Source organism: Chiloscyllium plagiosum, chromosome 10 (assembly GCF_004010195.1).
Source record: "Chiloscyllium plagiosum isolate BGI_BamShark_2017 chromosome 10, ASM401019v2, whole genome shotgun sequence".
Lineage (NCBI taxonomy): Eukaryota > Metazoa > Chordata > Chondrichthyes > Orectolobiformes > Hemiscylliidae > Chiloscyllium > Chiloscyllium plagiosum.
Genome location: NC_057719.1, coordinates 76,889,819 through 76,909,294, shown reverse-complemented (window position 1 = coordinate 76,909,294; position 19,476 = coordinate 76,889,819). Strand labels below are relative to the sequence as shown.

The 19,476-nt window shown below is 37.6% G+C and overlaps 1 protein-coding gene across 4 annotated transcripts in view; it reads left to right on the top strand.

Moving 5' to 3' along the window:
* Positions 1 to 19,476, top strand: part of map3k9 (mitogen-activated protein kinase kinase kinase 9) — a 139,195-nt gene that overhangs the window by 8,760 nt on the left and 110,959 nt on the right. For 2 of the 4 annotated variants that reach the window (XM_043698136.1, XM_043698135.1), the window contains exons 2-3: positions 5,108 to 5,660; positions 16,256 to 16,312. In XM_043698136.1, coding sequence (XP_043554071.1) covers positions 5,108 to 5,660; positions 16,256 to 16,312 — 610 coding nt within the window. The remainder of the gene's footprint in view (positions 1 to 5,107; positions 5,661 to 16,255; positions 16,313 to 19,476) is intronic. The other 2 variants (XM_043698138.1, XM_043698137.1) reach the window with 1 other exon arrangement.

Genomic DNA, 19,476 nt, shown 5'->3' with positions numbered 1-19,476 from the left:
TTCCCCCCTTCCTTTAACTGCCATCCATCACATACTGTTGCTGTTGCAAATTCCTCATCGCTTCTTCCTATCTCTCCAACCAATCCACTCGATCTGATAAGATTCGCATCCAACAGCATTTATGGTAGATATAATCCGCAGTAACCCTTAAACTCTCTTTAAACTCCCACATCTGACAAGAAGTACATATTCGCATTTCAAGGCAATAATACATTTTGTGAGAACAATTGCATCCTTGAATCACGTTGACCGAGTTGCACGTCAATGTAAAATACAGTGTGTTTGTGATCGGCTGGAAAAAAATTGGGTTTATTTCCTTTTCACCAGTTTTATTTAAGATCCAATCAGTACCATGGTGGGTTTCTGCAACTGGTCATCAGACTGAACCTTAAGTTAAATTGCTGAAATTGGAGCTTGGTTTTGCCTTTCCTCATTGCAAATGTATTTTTACATTAAATTAAAGAGCATTTTTGGTCGCAGTGAGGCTCAAGAAGGTGTTGTGTGATATGGTAAAATGTGGCTTTTAATTAATTTTGTTATATGTATTGTTCCATCCATTGCTCAAAGTATCCATAATCTTTTTTCTTACCCATGCTTCTTTCCCCAGTGCCACTCATCATCCCAAAAAAAGCTGAACTTTCTCAGTGGAATTGCATTTTGTGTTACCTTCCAAGTGATATAACTACGGTCAACACAGAAGCAACAAAAAAAAAGCATGTGCTGTAAATCTGAAATAAAAATGGAAACAAATAGAAATCCTCCAGGCAGCACCAGTGCACAGAGGATTGCTTATATTTATGACATTTAAAATAAAAGCAGAATGTTGGCTCAGTGAACAACATATCATTCAGCATCTGAAAGAATAAGGCTGGTTAATGATTTAGATTAGATGCATCCTCAGTATTGATGAAGGATTACATGCAAAATGTTACGCTAACTTTTCTTCCAGTAGTTTTCTGTGCACCAGTGCAATTTTTAGCAATGTTTTAGATTAACAAAAATTTATGACTTTGCATTGACTTGCTGTTGCTGATCTTTGCTATTGCTTAGATGAAAAAAAAACATTACTTTTGCAGGGAATATGGGAGATCTGAAACATCAAAATGTAGTTTTTACACGTTTTCTTGACTGCTGTCCAATACCAATTTAAGGCAAAATACATTAAATTGTAAAGTTTCATTCTAGATTAATAAGTTTTTTTGACTTTCTGGTCTATGGAGTTGCCTTGTTCATGAGATGAGATTATGACCTTGGTTCTCATTCCCCGGTAACCTCTCAACTTGCCACATTAACAGCCTTTGAATCTGGTTTCCAGCATCTGCAGTCATTTGTTTTTACCCTTTTAAATTTATAAACTCTAAATAGAAATTGGTTCAAGCTTGTAAAACTGTAAACCATTTTCCTTATTGGTGGACAGCATCTGCAGATTTTATTATGCAGTCAGTTGCGAAGGTCATTTAAGCATATTTGTCAAACCAATGGCAATGTGACTGTTAAGTGCTCATCTATGAAATGATTTATTTATAAAAATTCAAACAATGTGTGTTACTTGATTTATTTTATGCTGAGCTATGAAATTCTGTAAATTTTTTTCTGGCTTTGTTTGCCTTGCACAGTTTGAATTTATTGTCCTGAACACTGTTAAGATGCACATTTTGGGTTGTAAATTCTCTGGAGAAATGTTGCACCATCCTTGAGAATTTCAAGCCAAGGCAACACATTTGCAAAATTAAAAGAACCATTGAACTGATGAAATGATCTTTTCAATAAATTCAAATCGATAAAGAAATTTGCAGACAAATACCCAAATGGTTACATGGGGTCTAATGCACCTTTGTGGTGGAGGGACCATGGGTCCTGGTTTAACTAACTTCTGAAAAATTAGTTGCTCAGTCTAACCAAAAATTTCAAAATGAGCAAAAAGATTTTTCTAATCATATGTGACAATTCTTAATCTGGCAGCTATGAAGTTAATAGAGAAGACCAAGGCTACAAGAGGATTATGCATTGTCCAGAGTTTCAGATTTTAAACACTTGAAAATATAATTGTATTTGTGTGGATTTCTGGGAAGCCTGAACTTGGTCATTAGATTTCGCATAGTCAACACAACCCAATATCATTCATTACATAATATAAAACATAGGCATTGATATTTGGGTGTACACTATTCTATCATGACTCATTAACAGTGGTTGGGATTGTTAGCCTGTGCTTAAGGTTAAATAATGATTGGATGCCAGATGCAGAAGTGTGTTCTATTTTTCAATTATTACCTTTTCTAGTCTTGATAAATATGTCCTTCTATTTGAGCAACAGGTGAAGCTACCTGTTTCACCCTGCTGCTACAAAGTAGTATAATGAGTGGTGTTCACCGCTAATCGGATGTTGCTGTCAAGCTGAAAAGTCTCACAAATGAGTCATGTGATATTTGAAGTTCATGGCCTTCTGCTGTCTGCAATAGGCAAAGTACTGACCGTACCCACCAGCCTGTGTTTGCAAAACTGTAAATAAAGTATTTAACATTTGGTGTGATTCGAACATTGATTGATGTTCGTTCAATCATCCTAACTGTGCAAATAATTACTTTGACATATAATTTTAAATCGTCAGTCAGGCTTACAGAGTAGTGCATGTGCACATACTTGAAGTGACATATCAATGTACAAGGCCCTATTTGCAGATAGGGAGAGCATATATTGACATTGTGCTTGTCAACTTAACAAAATATGTGACATCCATTTTCTGGTTTGTTCCTTGATCAGTATTAACTTGCCTGGTTTTAGTTTAAACAAAGCTTGGTTTCACTTGTTAGTCATCATTGGACTGCTGCATTTGCCTCTACTGATCTTGCCAACCAGCAGCACTGTCTTCTCATACAGTACAAAATGTTGTTCCCCTTTTACATTAGTATTCTTGCGAATGTGTTGATTTGTGCAAGTTGAAAAGCTCTGGGAAAGTATTTTTTTTAGCAAAAAACATTTGCTATATTTTTCTTCATGATTATTAACATTTTTCTTACTATATTATGCAAACTGTAAAAATATCCAGCAGATAAAGTTGTATTGGTGTCGAGCCAAGCAGAAACAAAAAATGAAAATGTTTGGCCTTGCCTCCATTGGGAGGAACAAAGTCCAGACATGGGTAGATGATAGAGCTGGACATAACTTTTTTTGGGAGTAGGAGTATTTCTAATATTCTGTTTGATGAATTTAGTTAGTTCTGATGCCTAATAATGGAAATTTGTGCCAAAATAAAAGAAACAAAATCATTTTCCTCCCCTCTAAGTCCATTCAAAGGAAGAAAGAGATGTCCAATATTTTCATACTCAAAAATGTGATCATTTCACTCCCTCTCTATTATAATCTACCAATAGAAAAACATCAGGGACTATCTGTGTCCATCCTATCGCAATCTCCAGGGTCAAGGTGATAACCTGTTGTAGTTTTGCGGAGATCTTGCTATTTGCTATAACTCAAGGTAGGGACACCTATGAACAGTAAAATCACTTTAAAAATAATTGGAATTTGGGTTCAGTGTATATCTAAGAGGAATATGAGTGATATAAATAATTAGTTGTTATGATAACTATTCACTATTGTGTTTGACTTGAAAGCACGAACAAGAGGTTTTGTCAACTTACATGCGAGTCAATTAGCCAAATACAGATTGACGGTCCCTGATGTTTTTATACTGGTAGGTTATAATAGAGAGGGAGTGAAATGATCAAAGTTTTGCAGTAGAGTATAAAAATGTAGGACACATCTCTTGCTTCCTTTGAATGGAGTTAGAGGGGAGGAAAATGATTGTGTTTCTTTTGTTTTGGCACAAAGGTCCATTGTAAGGCATCAGAACTAACTAAATCCATCAAACAAAATATTGGAACTATTCCTCCTCCTTAAAAAAAAAAGTTGAGGCCAACTCTACCATGTACTCATGTATGGTCTTTGTACCTCCCAGTGGAGGCAAGGCCAAACATTTTCATTCCTCGTTTTTGCTTTGCTCGACATATTTTCAGTGTTTAACTCAACCCTTATTTTTGGAAGGACTTTTTTTGAAGTTTCAAAGGTCAACATACGCTGTGACTTATGGTAATGGTGATCATTTTGAGTTAGGTCTCTTTATGTTGTCCAATTTCTGCTTTATGTGATTTTACTTACTTTATATTGGGACTGCTTCTTCTGTAGGGAATGTAATGTAATGTGCGTAGTAACAACAACAACTAACAGATCTGATTTGGGTCAAAAGAATCTTTAGAATTATTTGTAGTTTTAATCTTTTTGAGATTAACTTCATATCCATTGCAAAGGCCAACTTAAGCAATACATAATACTAAAACCTGACTTAATGGATGTAGGTTTGCTCACTGAGCTGGAAGTTTCATTTTCAGATGTTTCATCACCATACTAAGTAACATCTTCAGTGAGCCTCCAGATGAAGCCTGACTTAATGTTATTGAATACTTGAGATACTTTAACCTATACTATATTTCAGTCGTTGCAGTGTTATTTATGTCAAAGCAAACTTTTCTAAGGCAAATCGAAGAGCAATTTAATGGGATGTCAATTTAAACTTCTGGTTTTGAATAGCTAAAACCTGGAAATTGCTTATCAAGAAAATTTCTAAATATAATTGTACAGGTAAAAAAAAGACTGGATAATAGGAAGAAATCAGGAAGCCTCAGGGTACGAATAATGCACAAAGAGTATTACATTTAAGCTGTATTAAACACAAGATATTAGAAATACAAAGAAGATTATTCAGCATCTGGAAGTGACAATTTTGTTTGCTGTTACACCTGGCACAGTAAGAAACTTTTTTTTTGAGGGGACAAAGAATTCAAGCTTGAAACTTCAAATGCACACCTACTTTTTGGGAATATTTTTCTGTTATATAACTTGATTGTTTGTGGGAAAATATACATAAAATAAATTAATGGATTGAGAATGGAACCTTCAGCGTATAAAATACACTAAAAATTCAAATAATTTAGAACATGTGTGATGCTATCAAGGAGAAATGATGAGTGTTGTCAGGGGCAAACGATACATGCAATGAACTAACTGAATCTATTCTCCCCCTCTCTCTTTTGCTATGTTGACTGTTTAGGATTTCAAAGTCTCTGGAGATGAAGGCTGGTGGACAGGCAAAATCAATGACCAGGTTGGCATCTTTCCCAGCAACTATGTCACCAATGCCCCGTGTTACAGTAAGTTGCAAGGTCAGAGCACGGAACACTACCCTCTGCCACTGGAAATGGACTTTAATGAGCTGCAGCTGGAGGAGATTATTGGTGTCGGTGGCTTTGGAAAAGTCTACAGGGGCATCTGGAGGTCAGAGGAGGTAGCTGTGAAAGCAGCTCGGCAGGACCCAGATGAGGATATTAGTCAGACCATTGAGAATGTTAAGCAAGAAGCAAAACTGTTTGCTATGCTGAAGCACCCTAACATCATAGCCTTAAAAGGGATTTGTCTGAAAGAGCCCAATCTTTGCTTAATCATGGAGTTTGCCCGTGGAGGCTCCTTAAATAGAGTGTTATCGGGCAAGAAGATACCACCTCATATTCTTGTCAACTGGGCAGTACAGATTGCAAGGGGCATGAATTACTTGCACGAAGAAGCAATTGTTCCTATTATTCATCGGGACCTCAAGTCTAGTAACAGTAAGTATATCGGCAATGTCTGCTGCGCATTGGTTGCCAGCCGCAAGGATGGGCTTGTTGAATTGTTGGGACGAATTCAAAAGCTTCAGGGAATAAGTTATTTTCTACATACATTGTGCTTGATAAAGTGTGTTGTGAAATAGAGTATTACAAATTCATGCTCACTTCACTTCTCCAGTCATGATTTAAAATGAGTTCCGTTGAGTGTGCTTTTAATGTTTAAAATGCAGAAGGAAATGAAGGTAGGATTACCATGATGAATCATACACTCCCATTATGAAAAATCTATCCCAATGATAATTTTTGCAGGTTTCTACCACTGCTGCATTGTACCATGGTCCAGTAAAGATAAAGCTATGGTACACAGCTTTTTGTAGATGCTGAAAGTGGAAGGAACCAGATGGGATTTGTTTAAAAAAAATTGAATGCGTTCAAACCAATATATTCTGGATGAGCCCAGTTTGGGTTTGGAAGTTGATCAGCTTGGTTGGATGGATTGCAGTGGAGATGGCGCCAACAGCACAGTTTTAATTCCTATGAAGGCCTCGCCGTCTTCATCTCAGCCTGTTCTGGAGGTATAGTGACTCTCAGAATAAGCCACCACCAGTCATCCCTCTGTCATGAGGGAGCAGCCCTATAGCAACCTTACCTATTTTGGATCAGGCCTTCCCCCAACCCCCGCAACGTCTGCCCACATTGAGACAAATGTACAATCAATCCTCATAACTGATTCTGCCCAAAATTCATTTGACCTGCCTCCATTCCGTGTCCCTTGATATCTTTGCCTAACAAAAATCTGTGATCCCAGATTTTGAATTTCCGTGGTTCCCCTCCCACCTTGTGAGGAAACAGTTCCACATGGCCAGTACCACGGACAAAATGTTTCCTCATTTCACACTTAAAAGGTCTGCCATCAATTTTAACATTTTTTGCCTTTGTTCTGGATTCTTCTACCAAAGGATCAGGTGATAAAGGGAAACTATCAAATTCCTTGCTTATTAAAATAAAATCAATTAGATGATTAGATAATTTTCTGAACTCAAGGGGCTGCAAGCCAAGCTTATGCAAACCTAATCTCATAATATAATCTTTTAAATCTAGGTACCATTCTGGTCAATCTGTGATTTTAGTTCCTTTATGGTAATTATTTTCTGAGATTTGATGCTTAAACTGAATAGAACATTCTAAAAGGCTTTATTCTAGCAAAGTAGACTCCCTACTTCTGAATTACAAATCTGTAGAGGTAAATGTCAATATTCCATTTGTCTTTTTGATTGCTTTTTATACCTGTTCACTAGCTTTGTGATTTGTTTGTGTGGGCACTCACATCCCTTTGCTTCTCCACCGTTCCTTGCCTCTCACCATTGGGAAAATTGTTGTTTTTTTGTAGATTTAAAGTGGATGACTTCATTGTTTCCCACAATGAACTCCATTTTCCTCACTATGTATTGCATGTTGCTTGGTCCCAATTAAATTGACAGCACAGATGTTTACCACTTAATTTATGTAAGGCAGACTGAACAACCATATGTAAGGGATTAATTTATTCATTCTCGACGCCTTTCTATTTGGCCCAGGTCAGCTGGAGAGGGAATGGAGAAATTGACACCTGGTAACTTGGGATCAGTATTCCTTTTTGTCCTAATAACTTACACTTTCAGCAACTTCATAGTTAAAAAAAATGTTTGCACTATAAGGTGCAGGGAAAGTCTAAGTATTAACCTTAACCCAGAGAAAATTAGTCTCTGGTTTCAAACCCAATCTAGACAGGTACATGTTGTCTCTGTTGTTCATTAGCATTATCTTGTGAAATTGGTTTATGAAGGGAGTATTCTTTGCAGGTTTGACTGAAGCATGTAATTGTGGATAGGGGCAAATGAGTTTTACGTGACATCTGGCTTTATCATACCTTTCTTGAGAATGCTTGAATGGCAGAAAATCTTTCCATCCCCTCAACACTAACATGCATTGACTGAATACACACAAAGTTTGAATAGTCACAAAACAGAGTTATGATTTAGTTTGAAGGATCACTGTAAGTTTTATTTATATACGCAAATACCAGTGAATGTACAATTGATGACAGCCCACAGTGCTACTGGTTATCCAAATGTGAGTGTGTGCCAGCAGCCTTGAGTATAAAGAATTTTGTCTGAATCTTTTTTTATGATCATGTTTGGCTGAACTAAGTTTAGTTGTTGACCAACAGGCATGCTAAAGATCACTTGACAGGGATCATTGAGTTAACTTTCTTCCCATGTTATCTGAGGTTTTTTTTTCTCTGGGAGAATGCATTCCAATTGTATTTCCTTCCTGCTGTCTTGCCTGGGATTGGTAACTCGGCACAAATCAAGATTTGAGCCTGGAATTTTCAAGATTTTATGGTTCAATTTCATATTTGATAAGTATAATGGTCAGTATTTTTTTTCTAATCAGCCTGTTCAGTGATGTTATTACATGCCTTGGGGCAGGTGAAATTTGAGCCCAGGCCTTGCTATGAAATACTTCAAGATGTTTTTGATTTCAGCTTCACCCTCCCCAACCCTGCACCCATGGTAGTTTATACATGCTGAAGATCAAGTGCTTATGTGATTTGCTTTATTTATGATGGCTTTGTGATAGTCTTTGCTGATTGTTTTTTTTTCATTCTGCAGAATGTTTTCCTGGGCCAGTAAATTGATTTTAACCCTGTCAAATTATACATAAGTGGCCTTTAAAGCATTTTTCTAATTAGACCATGCAGGGAAAGGAACTCATGATACTGAACTAATTTGATTTTGGTGCACAACTTTAAATATATTGAGTATTTAGATTTTTATTCAAATTTATGGTTTAAAATGTTTGCTGTGAAGTTTGTGTTTAAGTCCTATTTTGACATCATCTCAAATTGCACAGTCTTGACACTGATTTTGAGCAGTAAAGGAACTATTAAGTTAAATTTGTAGCTCAATATACTTTCATTTACTGTAAGCCACAGATTGAATGGTTGACCATTGTGCCACCCAGGTGATCCAAGTTGACAAAAGTTTCACCTAACTAAACAGAATAGGATGCCAATGTATGTTGTCCACCACCTACAGTCTTAGAGAAACTCCACTAGGGCAACAGTACACAGTCCTGGTAACCACCACAGAAAGTACCCAGACCAATCAAGTGAAAGTAGAGTGGCCAAGATTGATTGATAGTGCCAGAGGGAGCAGGGAATACACTGTCAAGCTAGAGATCTTCATCTTCCAAACAGCACCCTAAGGGCACAAAAGAAGGGAGTGTGGTAAGAAAAAGCCCAAAGTGCCTGACTGGTCAGCTAAGATGTAAATAAAAATCTTTCTACAATACACAGACACCTAATACTCAATTAAATGGAGTTAAGTAAAATTAAGGTTGCCTTTAGATCAGCCCATAGGATACTGGAAAAGAGGATTAAAGACAATTGTGAAAGTGCTGGTAAAAAACTTTTTCTGTTATGTGAAGAGTTAGAAGATTTCAAAAGACTTTATTGGTATTCTGAAGATGTTCAAGGTACAACCCAAAGTAGTTATAATATGTGGTAGAAATATTAAACGTGTGAAAGAAAAATATTGCAGATACCATAAATCTGAAAGAAAAACAGAAAAAGCCTGAAATTATAAGGTTAATTATTTTCTTTCTATTGCTGCTGTTGATCTGTTGAGTATTTTCAACATGTTCTTATTTATTTATTTTTTTATTAAATGAGTGTTTTACATTCTATAATGTGATGGTGCTGAAGGAGTTATTGTACATGTTCATTGAGTTTTGCCTATTCTGTTGATGTCACTGTCTGTGGTGGAAAAAGTGAATTTTATGCTTGCCTTTGGAGGGATCAGATGTATTCTGTTCAGCTCTCGAGTCCTAGTGATTACACCTGAACTAATGTAGCTTGTACTTATTGCTATCATTCAATAAGCAACTTTGTTAACTAAGAGCAGTGTCTGTTCAACAGCGATATAAATGCTACCACTGATTATTCAACAGAACCTAGATAAGATGCAAACAAGGGAGAATTGGTGGGAGTGAACTACCTTAAGCAGCCTTTTCTTTGAAGCACATACTGACCAAGATGACAGATATTATGAAGTGCCAGTAAAGAAAATCAGGGTAATATAGCACTTTGCATCAGCCTTCACCTTCAGGATGGTGCATGACTGTTTGTTTGAATTTGATAATGTTAACAATCGTAATATTATCACAAACAAAAATGTTACTTTAGAAAGCACTAACATCCTGAACATAGAGCATTCAGTCTGGGTGATGGTTACTTGAATGTCCTTGGAGGTGGGACGTGTGCTGTGTGAACTCCAGCTCAATGCCTTTTATACTAATGATAATAGAGTTCCCATCCTCAGAAAAGGACACAAGGTTGATTTGGGGAACAAAAAATGAATGGTTATTGAGAAAATCATTTGGAGAAGAAAATACAATTATTTAGATAATTCACAAATGAGAATGTACAAGGGTTCAAAAAAGGTCATGCTTTACAAATTTACTAATTCCTTTTATGGAGGTCAACAGGATAAAAGCTGAGGAAATTCAAATTAATGTCATCAATGTAAATTTCCAAAGCTTTTGGAAAAGGCATAGTCAGGAAATTGTTCAAGTTAGAGTTGGATTTTTCTGGAAATTGGTCAGCTATGCTGTTTCATGAGGATCTGTACTGGGACATTTATACTGTACTGTTAATGATATATGGAGGGGCTGTCAGCATAATCTGCAAATATTAGGATTTGTGAAAGTGTGAGGACTGTAAACGATGATCAGTGGTTTCATGGGGAGCTTGATGTGTCGGACATTTGGGTTTGTGACTGGCAAATGATTGTTAACTTAAAGAAGCAGTGTTATGTATTGAGGAAAAGTGAATACTGAACATACATACAATCTTGTGGAAACATTATTCGAGCAGATGGAGAAAGAAAAAGATCTAAAGTATTTCTGTTGCATAGATCTCCAAGGACTCATGAGTAATGCTATGAAACAAGACCCACAGTGAATAGTGTATTAGGGTGCATAAAATAGGACAATTATTTAGAAGAAAAAAAATTATAACCTTGTTCAAGACTGTAGATGGACCTGGGCTTTTGCCCGAAACGTCGATTTTGCTGCTCGTCGGATGCTGCCTGAATTGCTGTGCTCTTCCAGCACCACTGATCCAGAGTCTGGTTTCCAGCATCTGCAGTCATTGTTTTTACCTCAGTCAAAATACAGTATCAAGATAAGTTAGGACTCTAGACTTGGTGAAACATACACTTGGAGTGAATTTGTCAAAGTTAACAAAACAATAAAGGAGGTAGATTGTGTTCCACATTGACAGTTTCTTGCATTTGAATGGATTAGGGAACACCAGGTATGAAAATTAAGATTATATAAAATGTCAATTAGGTTAAATGACATGAAGTAGTTCCTTTCCCAGCAAATAATGGACTTCTGGTACATTCTGATGGCTTCTGAGATGGTATCTGATTTATTGAACTCCTTCAAGCAGGAGCTAGACCTGTGTTAATATGGAGATAATCTCTTCCAGAGGATAGGTATTGTATGGAATTTCAGAGACCAGAGTAGAATGCGTTTTGATTACCATATATGGTTGGAAAGGATGCTCCTCGATCACTCTACTGTGAATTTGCCTCTGTTTTTAATCCTTGTCTTTCCAGGTGATCATATAGTTCTGAGTGGGATGGAGAGTGGATAAAAACAGGATGGGTCAGAAGGTCATTCCTGTCTGTTGTCTCAAATTAACTTGCAGAGGATTGAAAATAAAAAGTCTATTGAATCACATTTAGGCACCCAGAACAAACAAATATTGGTGAATGCCAAGAGATAATAGGGTAGATTTTCCACTGGCAATGTGGTTGTTAAACCAACATAAATGGGAACTGTACACAGGGATCCCATTATAGCACATTCCAAAGAAAGTGCATAGGAAATTGAATTTTGCACTGGGAAATTCCTCTCAGCTTGGATCCCCGTGAAAGTTACAGTTTAAATCAGAGACTTTGTACTGTTCTGATAGTTTCTCAGGATGGGTTACACAGTCTTTTTTTCTCAGTTTTCATTCACAGGATGTGGGTTAGCTAGACTAGCATTTTTTTTTAGATTACTTAGTGTGGAAATGGGCCCTTCGGCCCAACAAGTCCACACCGACCTGCCAAAGCGCAACCCACCCAGACCTATTCCCCTACATTTACCCCTGCACCTAACACTATGGGCAATTTAGCATGGCCAATTCACCTGACCTGCACATTTTTGGACTGTGGGAGGAAACTGGAGCACCCGGAGGAAACCCACGCACAGGGAGAATGTGCAAACTCCACACAGTCAGTCGCCTGAGGCGGGAATTGAACCCGGGTCTCTGGCACTGTGAGGCAGCAGTGCTAACCACTGTGCCACCATGCCGCCCATTTCTTTGAGTTATTGAGTCATACCGCATGGAAACCAGTCCATGCCGACCATAATCTCAAATTAACCTAGTCCCACCTGCCTGCACTTGGCCCATATCCTCCAAATATTTCTTATTCATGTACTTATCTAAATGTCTTATAAACATTGTAATTATAGCCGTATACACCCATTTCTGTGGAAGTTCATTCCATACATGTTTAAAAAAAAAGAGTTGCCCCTCATGTATTTTTTTTTAAACTTTCCTTCACCTTAAAAATATTCCCCCTAATCTTGAAATCCCCCACCCTAGGGGAAAGACACTTGTTATTCACCTTATCAATGTGCCTTATGATTTTATAAACTTCTATAAGGTCACAACTCAACCTACTCTCCTGTATAAAATGTCCCAGCCTATCCAGCGCTCCATATAACTCAAGCTCTCTATTCCCGGCAGCATCCTGGTAAGTCTGTTTTGAACCTTCTCCAGCTTAATAATATCCTTTCTATAAGAAAGCGACCAGAACTGGGCACAGTACTCCAGAAAAGTCCTCACCAATGTCTTGTACAACATCAACATAATGTTCCAACTTTTTTTAAAAATTCATTCATGGGATGAGGGTGTAGTTGGCTAGATCAGCATTTATTGCCCATCACTAATTGCCCAGAAGGCAGTCAAGAGTCAACCATATTGCTGTAGGTTTTCTGTCACATGTAGACCAGACCAGGTAAGGATGGCAGATTTCCTTCCCTAAATGATATTAGTGAACAGATGGGGTTTTTCTGTACTCAAAAGTTTGAGCAATGAATGCAAGCATGCTAAACACCACCTTAACCAGCCTATCTATATATGATGCAAACTTCAAAGAATTATGTACCTGAACTCTTTTGTTCTACAACACTGCGCAAAGCTCTAATTTTAACTGTATAACCTCTGCCCTTTTGTTTTACCAACATGCATTTATCCAAATTAAACTACATCTGCCACTGTTCAGCTCATTGACACAATTGATCAAGATGTGTTTGTAATCTTAGATGACCACCTTCACTGTCCCCTAAATCACCAATTTTGGTGTGACCTGCAAACTTACTAACCATGTACATTCTCATCCAAATCATTTATATAAATGACAAACAAAAGTGGACCCAGCACCGATTCATGTGGAACACCACCAGGCACAGGGCTCCAGTCTGAAAAACAACCCTGTTCATCCCTAAATGCCTTTAAGATGTTGGTGAGCTGCCTTTGTAAACCATTATAATCCATGTGGAGTAGGTGCATTTGGATTTCCAAGATTTTAACATAGTGACGGTGAACAAATGGTGATATAGTTCCCAGGTCAGGTAGTGTGTGACTTAAAGCTGAACTTGTAGTTGGTGGTGTTCCCATAAATGTCTGCTGCCCTTGTCATTCCAGAATGCAGAGGTCATGGATTTGGAAGGAGCTGTCAGAGGAGCAGTGATAAATTGATGGATAGTGTAAAACTATTCAATATTCTGCAAATATGAGATAAAATGTGATGGAATAAGCTCTTCATTTATTAATAACAATGGTATTTTATTCCAGAACTACATTCACACCCCAAAAGCTGATTGCAGTATTATTCAAATTGAAAAATTTAGTTAAAGTTTATGTAATCAGATTAAATACGTGCAACCATGTAACACAAATAGGAAAGTAAGTGATAGGGAAGTGGTTAATGGGATGTTAGAAGAAGGGTAATGTTGATTGAAAATTGTTGAAATAACAAGCCAATACGCCATTCCTATATTACAGATATTGAAGTATATAGGAATTTTCTCTTTTTAGTAAATTGCTGAGGATACAAAAAGCTTGTCTTGTTATCACATCAGATGTAATATCATGAGAGTATGTTCTATTTTGAGCAACTGTCCTGCTGACCTATCTGTCTTTGAAAAGATTCCACTCTCATTCCCCCTAAACCTGCTGTAATGTCTAAATTTAATCATGCAAGCATTTTCCTTTTCTTGTCAAGGTGTTCTCTGATGCTAAAATAGAATTCCACAGTTGAGGTATTGCACTGTTCTTGATCTGCCTTTGACATTGTACTGAACATAAAACTTAAATCACCCACAGCTCTGCTGCTTGTGTCCTAACTTGCACCAGCTCTTGCTCACTCATTTACTCTGTGCTCATTTCCTACATTGGGTCTTGATTGTGTTATTTCTAATTCTTGCCTCTCGAGCACCTGTGATAATTGCATCATCAATGATCATGCTTTCACTTGACAAGGCACAAATTCTGAAAGCTATTTCCTGCATCTCTTTGCCTTTTCATCTCTTCTTCCTCCTTTAAAACACTTCCTAAAATCTACTGCTGATCACATTACTAGGTACTTCCCTGAAACTTCTTATGTGACTCAATGTGGGGTAAGTAAAGCCTGAGCCTCTATTCTCGGAGGAAGTCACTGAGGATCCTTTTGATAAAATTTTCATCTCCTCTACCTGCTGATCCAACTGTTGTCCGATTTTATTTAATGCTTCTGTCATGTACCTTGAAATGTTTTACCGCATTTACATGCATTATATGAGTATGAGTCATTATTTATTGGCTTGTAGCAACTAAGTAAGTGGGAAAAGTAAATGGAAAGTGAGGGCTTGAAGGGCTTCCTGGTTTAGTCCTGCTTATTTATTGTGTAGAAGTATACACTTTTCAACAGTTGTTAGGGGCTAATGATTGGGAGCAGTAACTCTTAATTATTTTCTCTTGGTCTTCCTGCCACATCCCCTTCAGCCAGTCAGTGGGAAGGAAGGGATTATAGCAAGACCATCATTATCATAATAATAATCAAGGGTTACGGTGAGAAGGCGGGTAAGTGGAGCTGAGTCCACAAAAAGATCAGCCATGATCTTATTGAATGACGGAGCTGGCTCGAGGGACCAGATGGCCTACTTCTCTTACTATTTCTCATGTTCTTATGAACTTATTACTGAGATCTGCACAATTGAGAAAAAGTGGTGAACCAAATTTTGAATCTTCTAGTCTTTCTTATTGAAATACCCTGTTCATAGGTCGCAGAGCCTTTTTGGTGATCTGTAATGCACATATTCAATTTTCTTTTAAAATTATAAATCATTCCAAATGTTTATGAAGGATTGGCATTCCTTTAAAAATAAATTGACTAATGGTGAAGTTAAGCAATGTTCAAAATATGTGGTATTTGCTAATGGGCTGTGTGTTGATTTTATTGTGACTGACTCAACATAAATATGCTCTGTGCATTTCCTTGTGCCTTAAATTTTTAATGATCACTATCCAATATTTAATTGTTGAAAGGATGTTAAAAATATAAATTTATATCGAATGCAAACCTTGGATTTACTTGAAAGCCACATATTATCAGGAATAGTAATAAAGAGGATATTCGACTTCACAAAAAGGAGAGTGCCCTATTTATTCTCTATAATTCATGAAGTGGTAGGTAATTGGATTGGTAGCAATGTCATATATCATATCTCTCCATGTGTAGTATTTAGTTGCCATCTTATTGGATAAAAAACAGAACAAGAGCAGGGGAAATGATCTGCATTATCTTCATCAATATTCATCTATCAATCAAAATCACAAAAAAGAATCCTGGTTATTACCAAAGTGCTGTTTGTGTGAGTTTGTTGTGTGCAAATTAGCTGCTGCATTTCCTACCAGAGAACAATGACTACACTTCCAAAATACTGAAGTTTTAGACAACGGTGCTTGTGAAAAGTCCTGTATAAATGAAAGATTTTCTTTTTACTTGCACCCCTGCCTATGGATGTATTGTGAAATTTTGAGGTACGAGAGTGCTAAGAAAATATGATGGCCATTTCATTTCTAAATCTGCTATTAGATTGTTTTCCTATGTATTCATCATTCGAGTCCCCAAAATAAGTGATGTGAAAAAAACAGGTGTTTAACAAAACAAAGCTTGAAAACTCTCAATCTGCACTTGCTTCTAAAGAGATTACATACAATGTCAAAAGGCAAGTCTCATATTTGCATTCTCGCTTACTTGCACTCACTCAATCTCTCTCACTTACAACTGAGAGAGGACTACGTTTTGGGAGGGGATAGAGGGAGCATAGAGGCCTTAAAAGAGCACACTCAGAATCAGGACCCTGGTGATATTAGGTAAAGCCTGAGCTTCTATTTGAGGAATAAGTTGCTGAGAATCCTTTGATAAAAAAATATTCATCTCTTCCACCAGCTGATCCGACTGTTGTGGTGAAAGATTCCAGGACTTTGTCATGGACTTCAGTAACAAGTAAGTGTTTGCTCACTCGTGGTATTCTTTGCAACACTGGAAAACACCTTGTGTTGTCAACGCCCCAACCTCTCAGATTTAGCCCGAGACAAGACCAGAAATAGAAATTCCATCCCCTACGTCCCATGATGAATGAATGAGGGGATACCAGGATATGACACCAGGGGTCTCAAGGTAAGTGATAGAGGAAATTAAGAGGGAGAATAGATAGCCACAGCACACAATGTGATACCAAGATTGTCATCAGTTATTTTTGGAAACCTGCCTCATGATATTGATCAGACAGTGCCAAAAGAACTTTTCACAGGATGTAGCCATGTTGTGGAAAGCCACCATGAATAGTGGCCAGAACAGGTTCAAAAGATCCTGGCCCAGGGCCTAATAGGGACAAAAATTCAAGGGTGGTGGGTTGGTGAGGCATAGGCATGTTACCTGTCATAGAATCACAGGTTGTGCTCTGCACAATGGCATGTTCTTTGTCTTTTTTGCCATGAAAAATATTCATCACAACTTCTTTGAACTTTGGCAAGCTACAGTTACTGGTTTCAACTGTTGAACCACTCCTCTTGTACCTGTTCATTTGCATATATGCTTTTTTTTACCCCTGAAATCACATTGCACTGTCCTGTACTGCAATTCTACTCAGTTTCTGGGTAGTGATGTCTACACCCTTGAGCATTCAGATCTTTTCCTTGCATGCAAAACACCTGTAGTATATTTTATGTCAACTTGAGTTATTGTTATTTACCTAGTAGAACTTCTTGCTGACACAGCCTGCACACAAAAATGATCCACTAAAGTAGCAAAATATTTGCTACAGAACTTATCATCCTAAGCTATCAACCAAAATCCAAAATATGTTCCTTTCTCTCAAGGGCTCTTTGTGACAGGGTCTATTACTTGGGGGCTGATTTTTCATTCTTACTGATTATAAGATGATATAGTCAACGAGCACCCAAGCTACAAATCTTCTCACAAACTTTGAAAAATCATTTTGTAGTATTACCTCCGTATTTGTATTGAGCTTTGAATTTAAGGGTTTTCTTCTTTTGAAAGACAGGTTCGCACAAATACCAGAATTGCATATATACAGATATATTAAATCTTCTAATTTGGCATTCATAAATAAGAAATAGGAAGGGCTTAGAAAGATATGTGCTGAATGCTGACAAATGGGACTAGATTTCTCTAGTATATGTAGTTGGCATGGACTCGATGGAGTGAACAATCTGTTTTCGTGCTGTACATCTCTACGACACTGTTTTTGTTCATTTATGTTAAATAAATCTTCCATAATTTGTTTTCAACCTGGCATCATGGAAGGCTGAACTGACACAGTTGGTGTTGAATGATTCCTATTTTACGAACGACGACAAGGGTTTTTGAAATCTGGTAACTAATTAGGAATGAAGTTAATTCCAGGTATTCTTTTGCGTTCAATGTCAAATCAATATTATTTGTTTGGTTTGGCTCACGCATACAACACCTTGTAATTAGAACCCACTCCTGCATTATAAGGATACATACTGCTTTTCCAAAAACCCTTGCTCTCAAAAAGCAGTGACTGGATTTATTGCCATTCCATCCTTTCCCATTTTACAGTCGAAAAATAATCTATTCAATATTTCACCCGGCCACACTTTCATTGTCTTACAGAAACAATGTGCTTGATCACTTGTTGATTCAGGAACAGTGACCTGAATTGGTTGGATATGCAGATGTTGCAGTTTCCAAGCCTTAAGCTCAACTCTTTGTGCCACAGGGAATCAATCCTTTCAGATCCCACAGCTAAATGGAGTTAAATAAATAAGCAAGCAAGCAAGCAAAAATAAAACTCAACATGTGGGATAACTATTTAAATCAGTTCAATTTACAGCAGTACCAGCCTAATTCAACTCAGACATGGATCCGTGCAAGGCAATCTTTTATTCATGATTTGGAGGTGCCGGTGTTGGACTGGGGTGTACAAAGTTACAAATCATAAAACCTGGTTATAGTCCAACAGGTTTATTTGAAGCACTAGCTTTTGGAGCACTGCTCCTTTATCAGGTGGTTGTGGAGTATAAGGTCATTAGACACAGAATTTATAGCAAAAGTTTACAGTGTGTTGCAACTGAAATTATATATTGAAAAAGACATGGAGTGTCTAAGACATATTAATTAAAGACTGACATAAGTTTAATCTCTCACTGTCTTAAAGCAAGAGACTTGCTGTGATTTAACATCTGATACAACCTTAGTTCATCTCAAATCAGATCCTCCTGCTACGGCTTGGGATTTGGACATATCTCACTCTGATCCTTCCCCTAGTCACTGACTGAGGACTGTGCTACTTCCCTGGTCATTCACCAAGCATGATACTCTCCCAGTCACTTTCTAGGCATCATAGTCCTTCTCAGGACCACCAACAGCAGACCACTGCCTTGCTTGGTTGAGCATAGGGTTTCAACAACACTTAAGATGGACAGCATCCAGACCAAAGCAGCCCACTTGTTCAGCACCACATCCGCAAACACAATCATTATTTCCATCCCTGCTCAGCAGCAACAGTATGTGCCATCTACAAGATGCATTGCAGACATTCTCCAGGACTCTTCAGACAGCAGCTTCCAAACCCTCAACTGCTACCGTCTAGAAGGCCAAGAGCAACAGGTACTTAGGAACCCCACCTGCAAATTGCCCTCCATGCTGCACACCCAGCTGACTTGGAAATATATCACCATTCCAGCATTACTGAATCAAAATTCTGGACTCTCTCCCCAAAGGCATACCTTCAGAAAGCAATTCAAAAAGGCAGTTCACCACCAGCTTCACAAGTTGGAATACACAATGCCTAACCAGCATTCCCTATATCCCAAGAAACAATAAAAAGAAAATGAGCAGGTTATCTTTTGAAGAACTCCTTTTACTGGAGTTTGAAGAATGAAGTGATTGAAGAGTATAAGATCCTAGATAGTTTTGACAAGGTTCATATGAAAGGGTGTTTCTTCTGAGGCAAGACTTAGTATCAGAAGCAGGCCATTCAGGTCATCGAGTATACTTCACCACTCAAGGCAATCATACTGACCTAATAATTTGCAGCTCCACTTGTCTACCTTTTCACCATACACCTTGATTCTCTTACACATGAATGATCTGTCTATCTCAGCCTTGAAGCTCAGCAA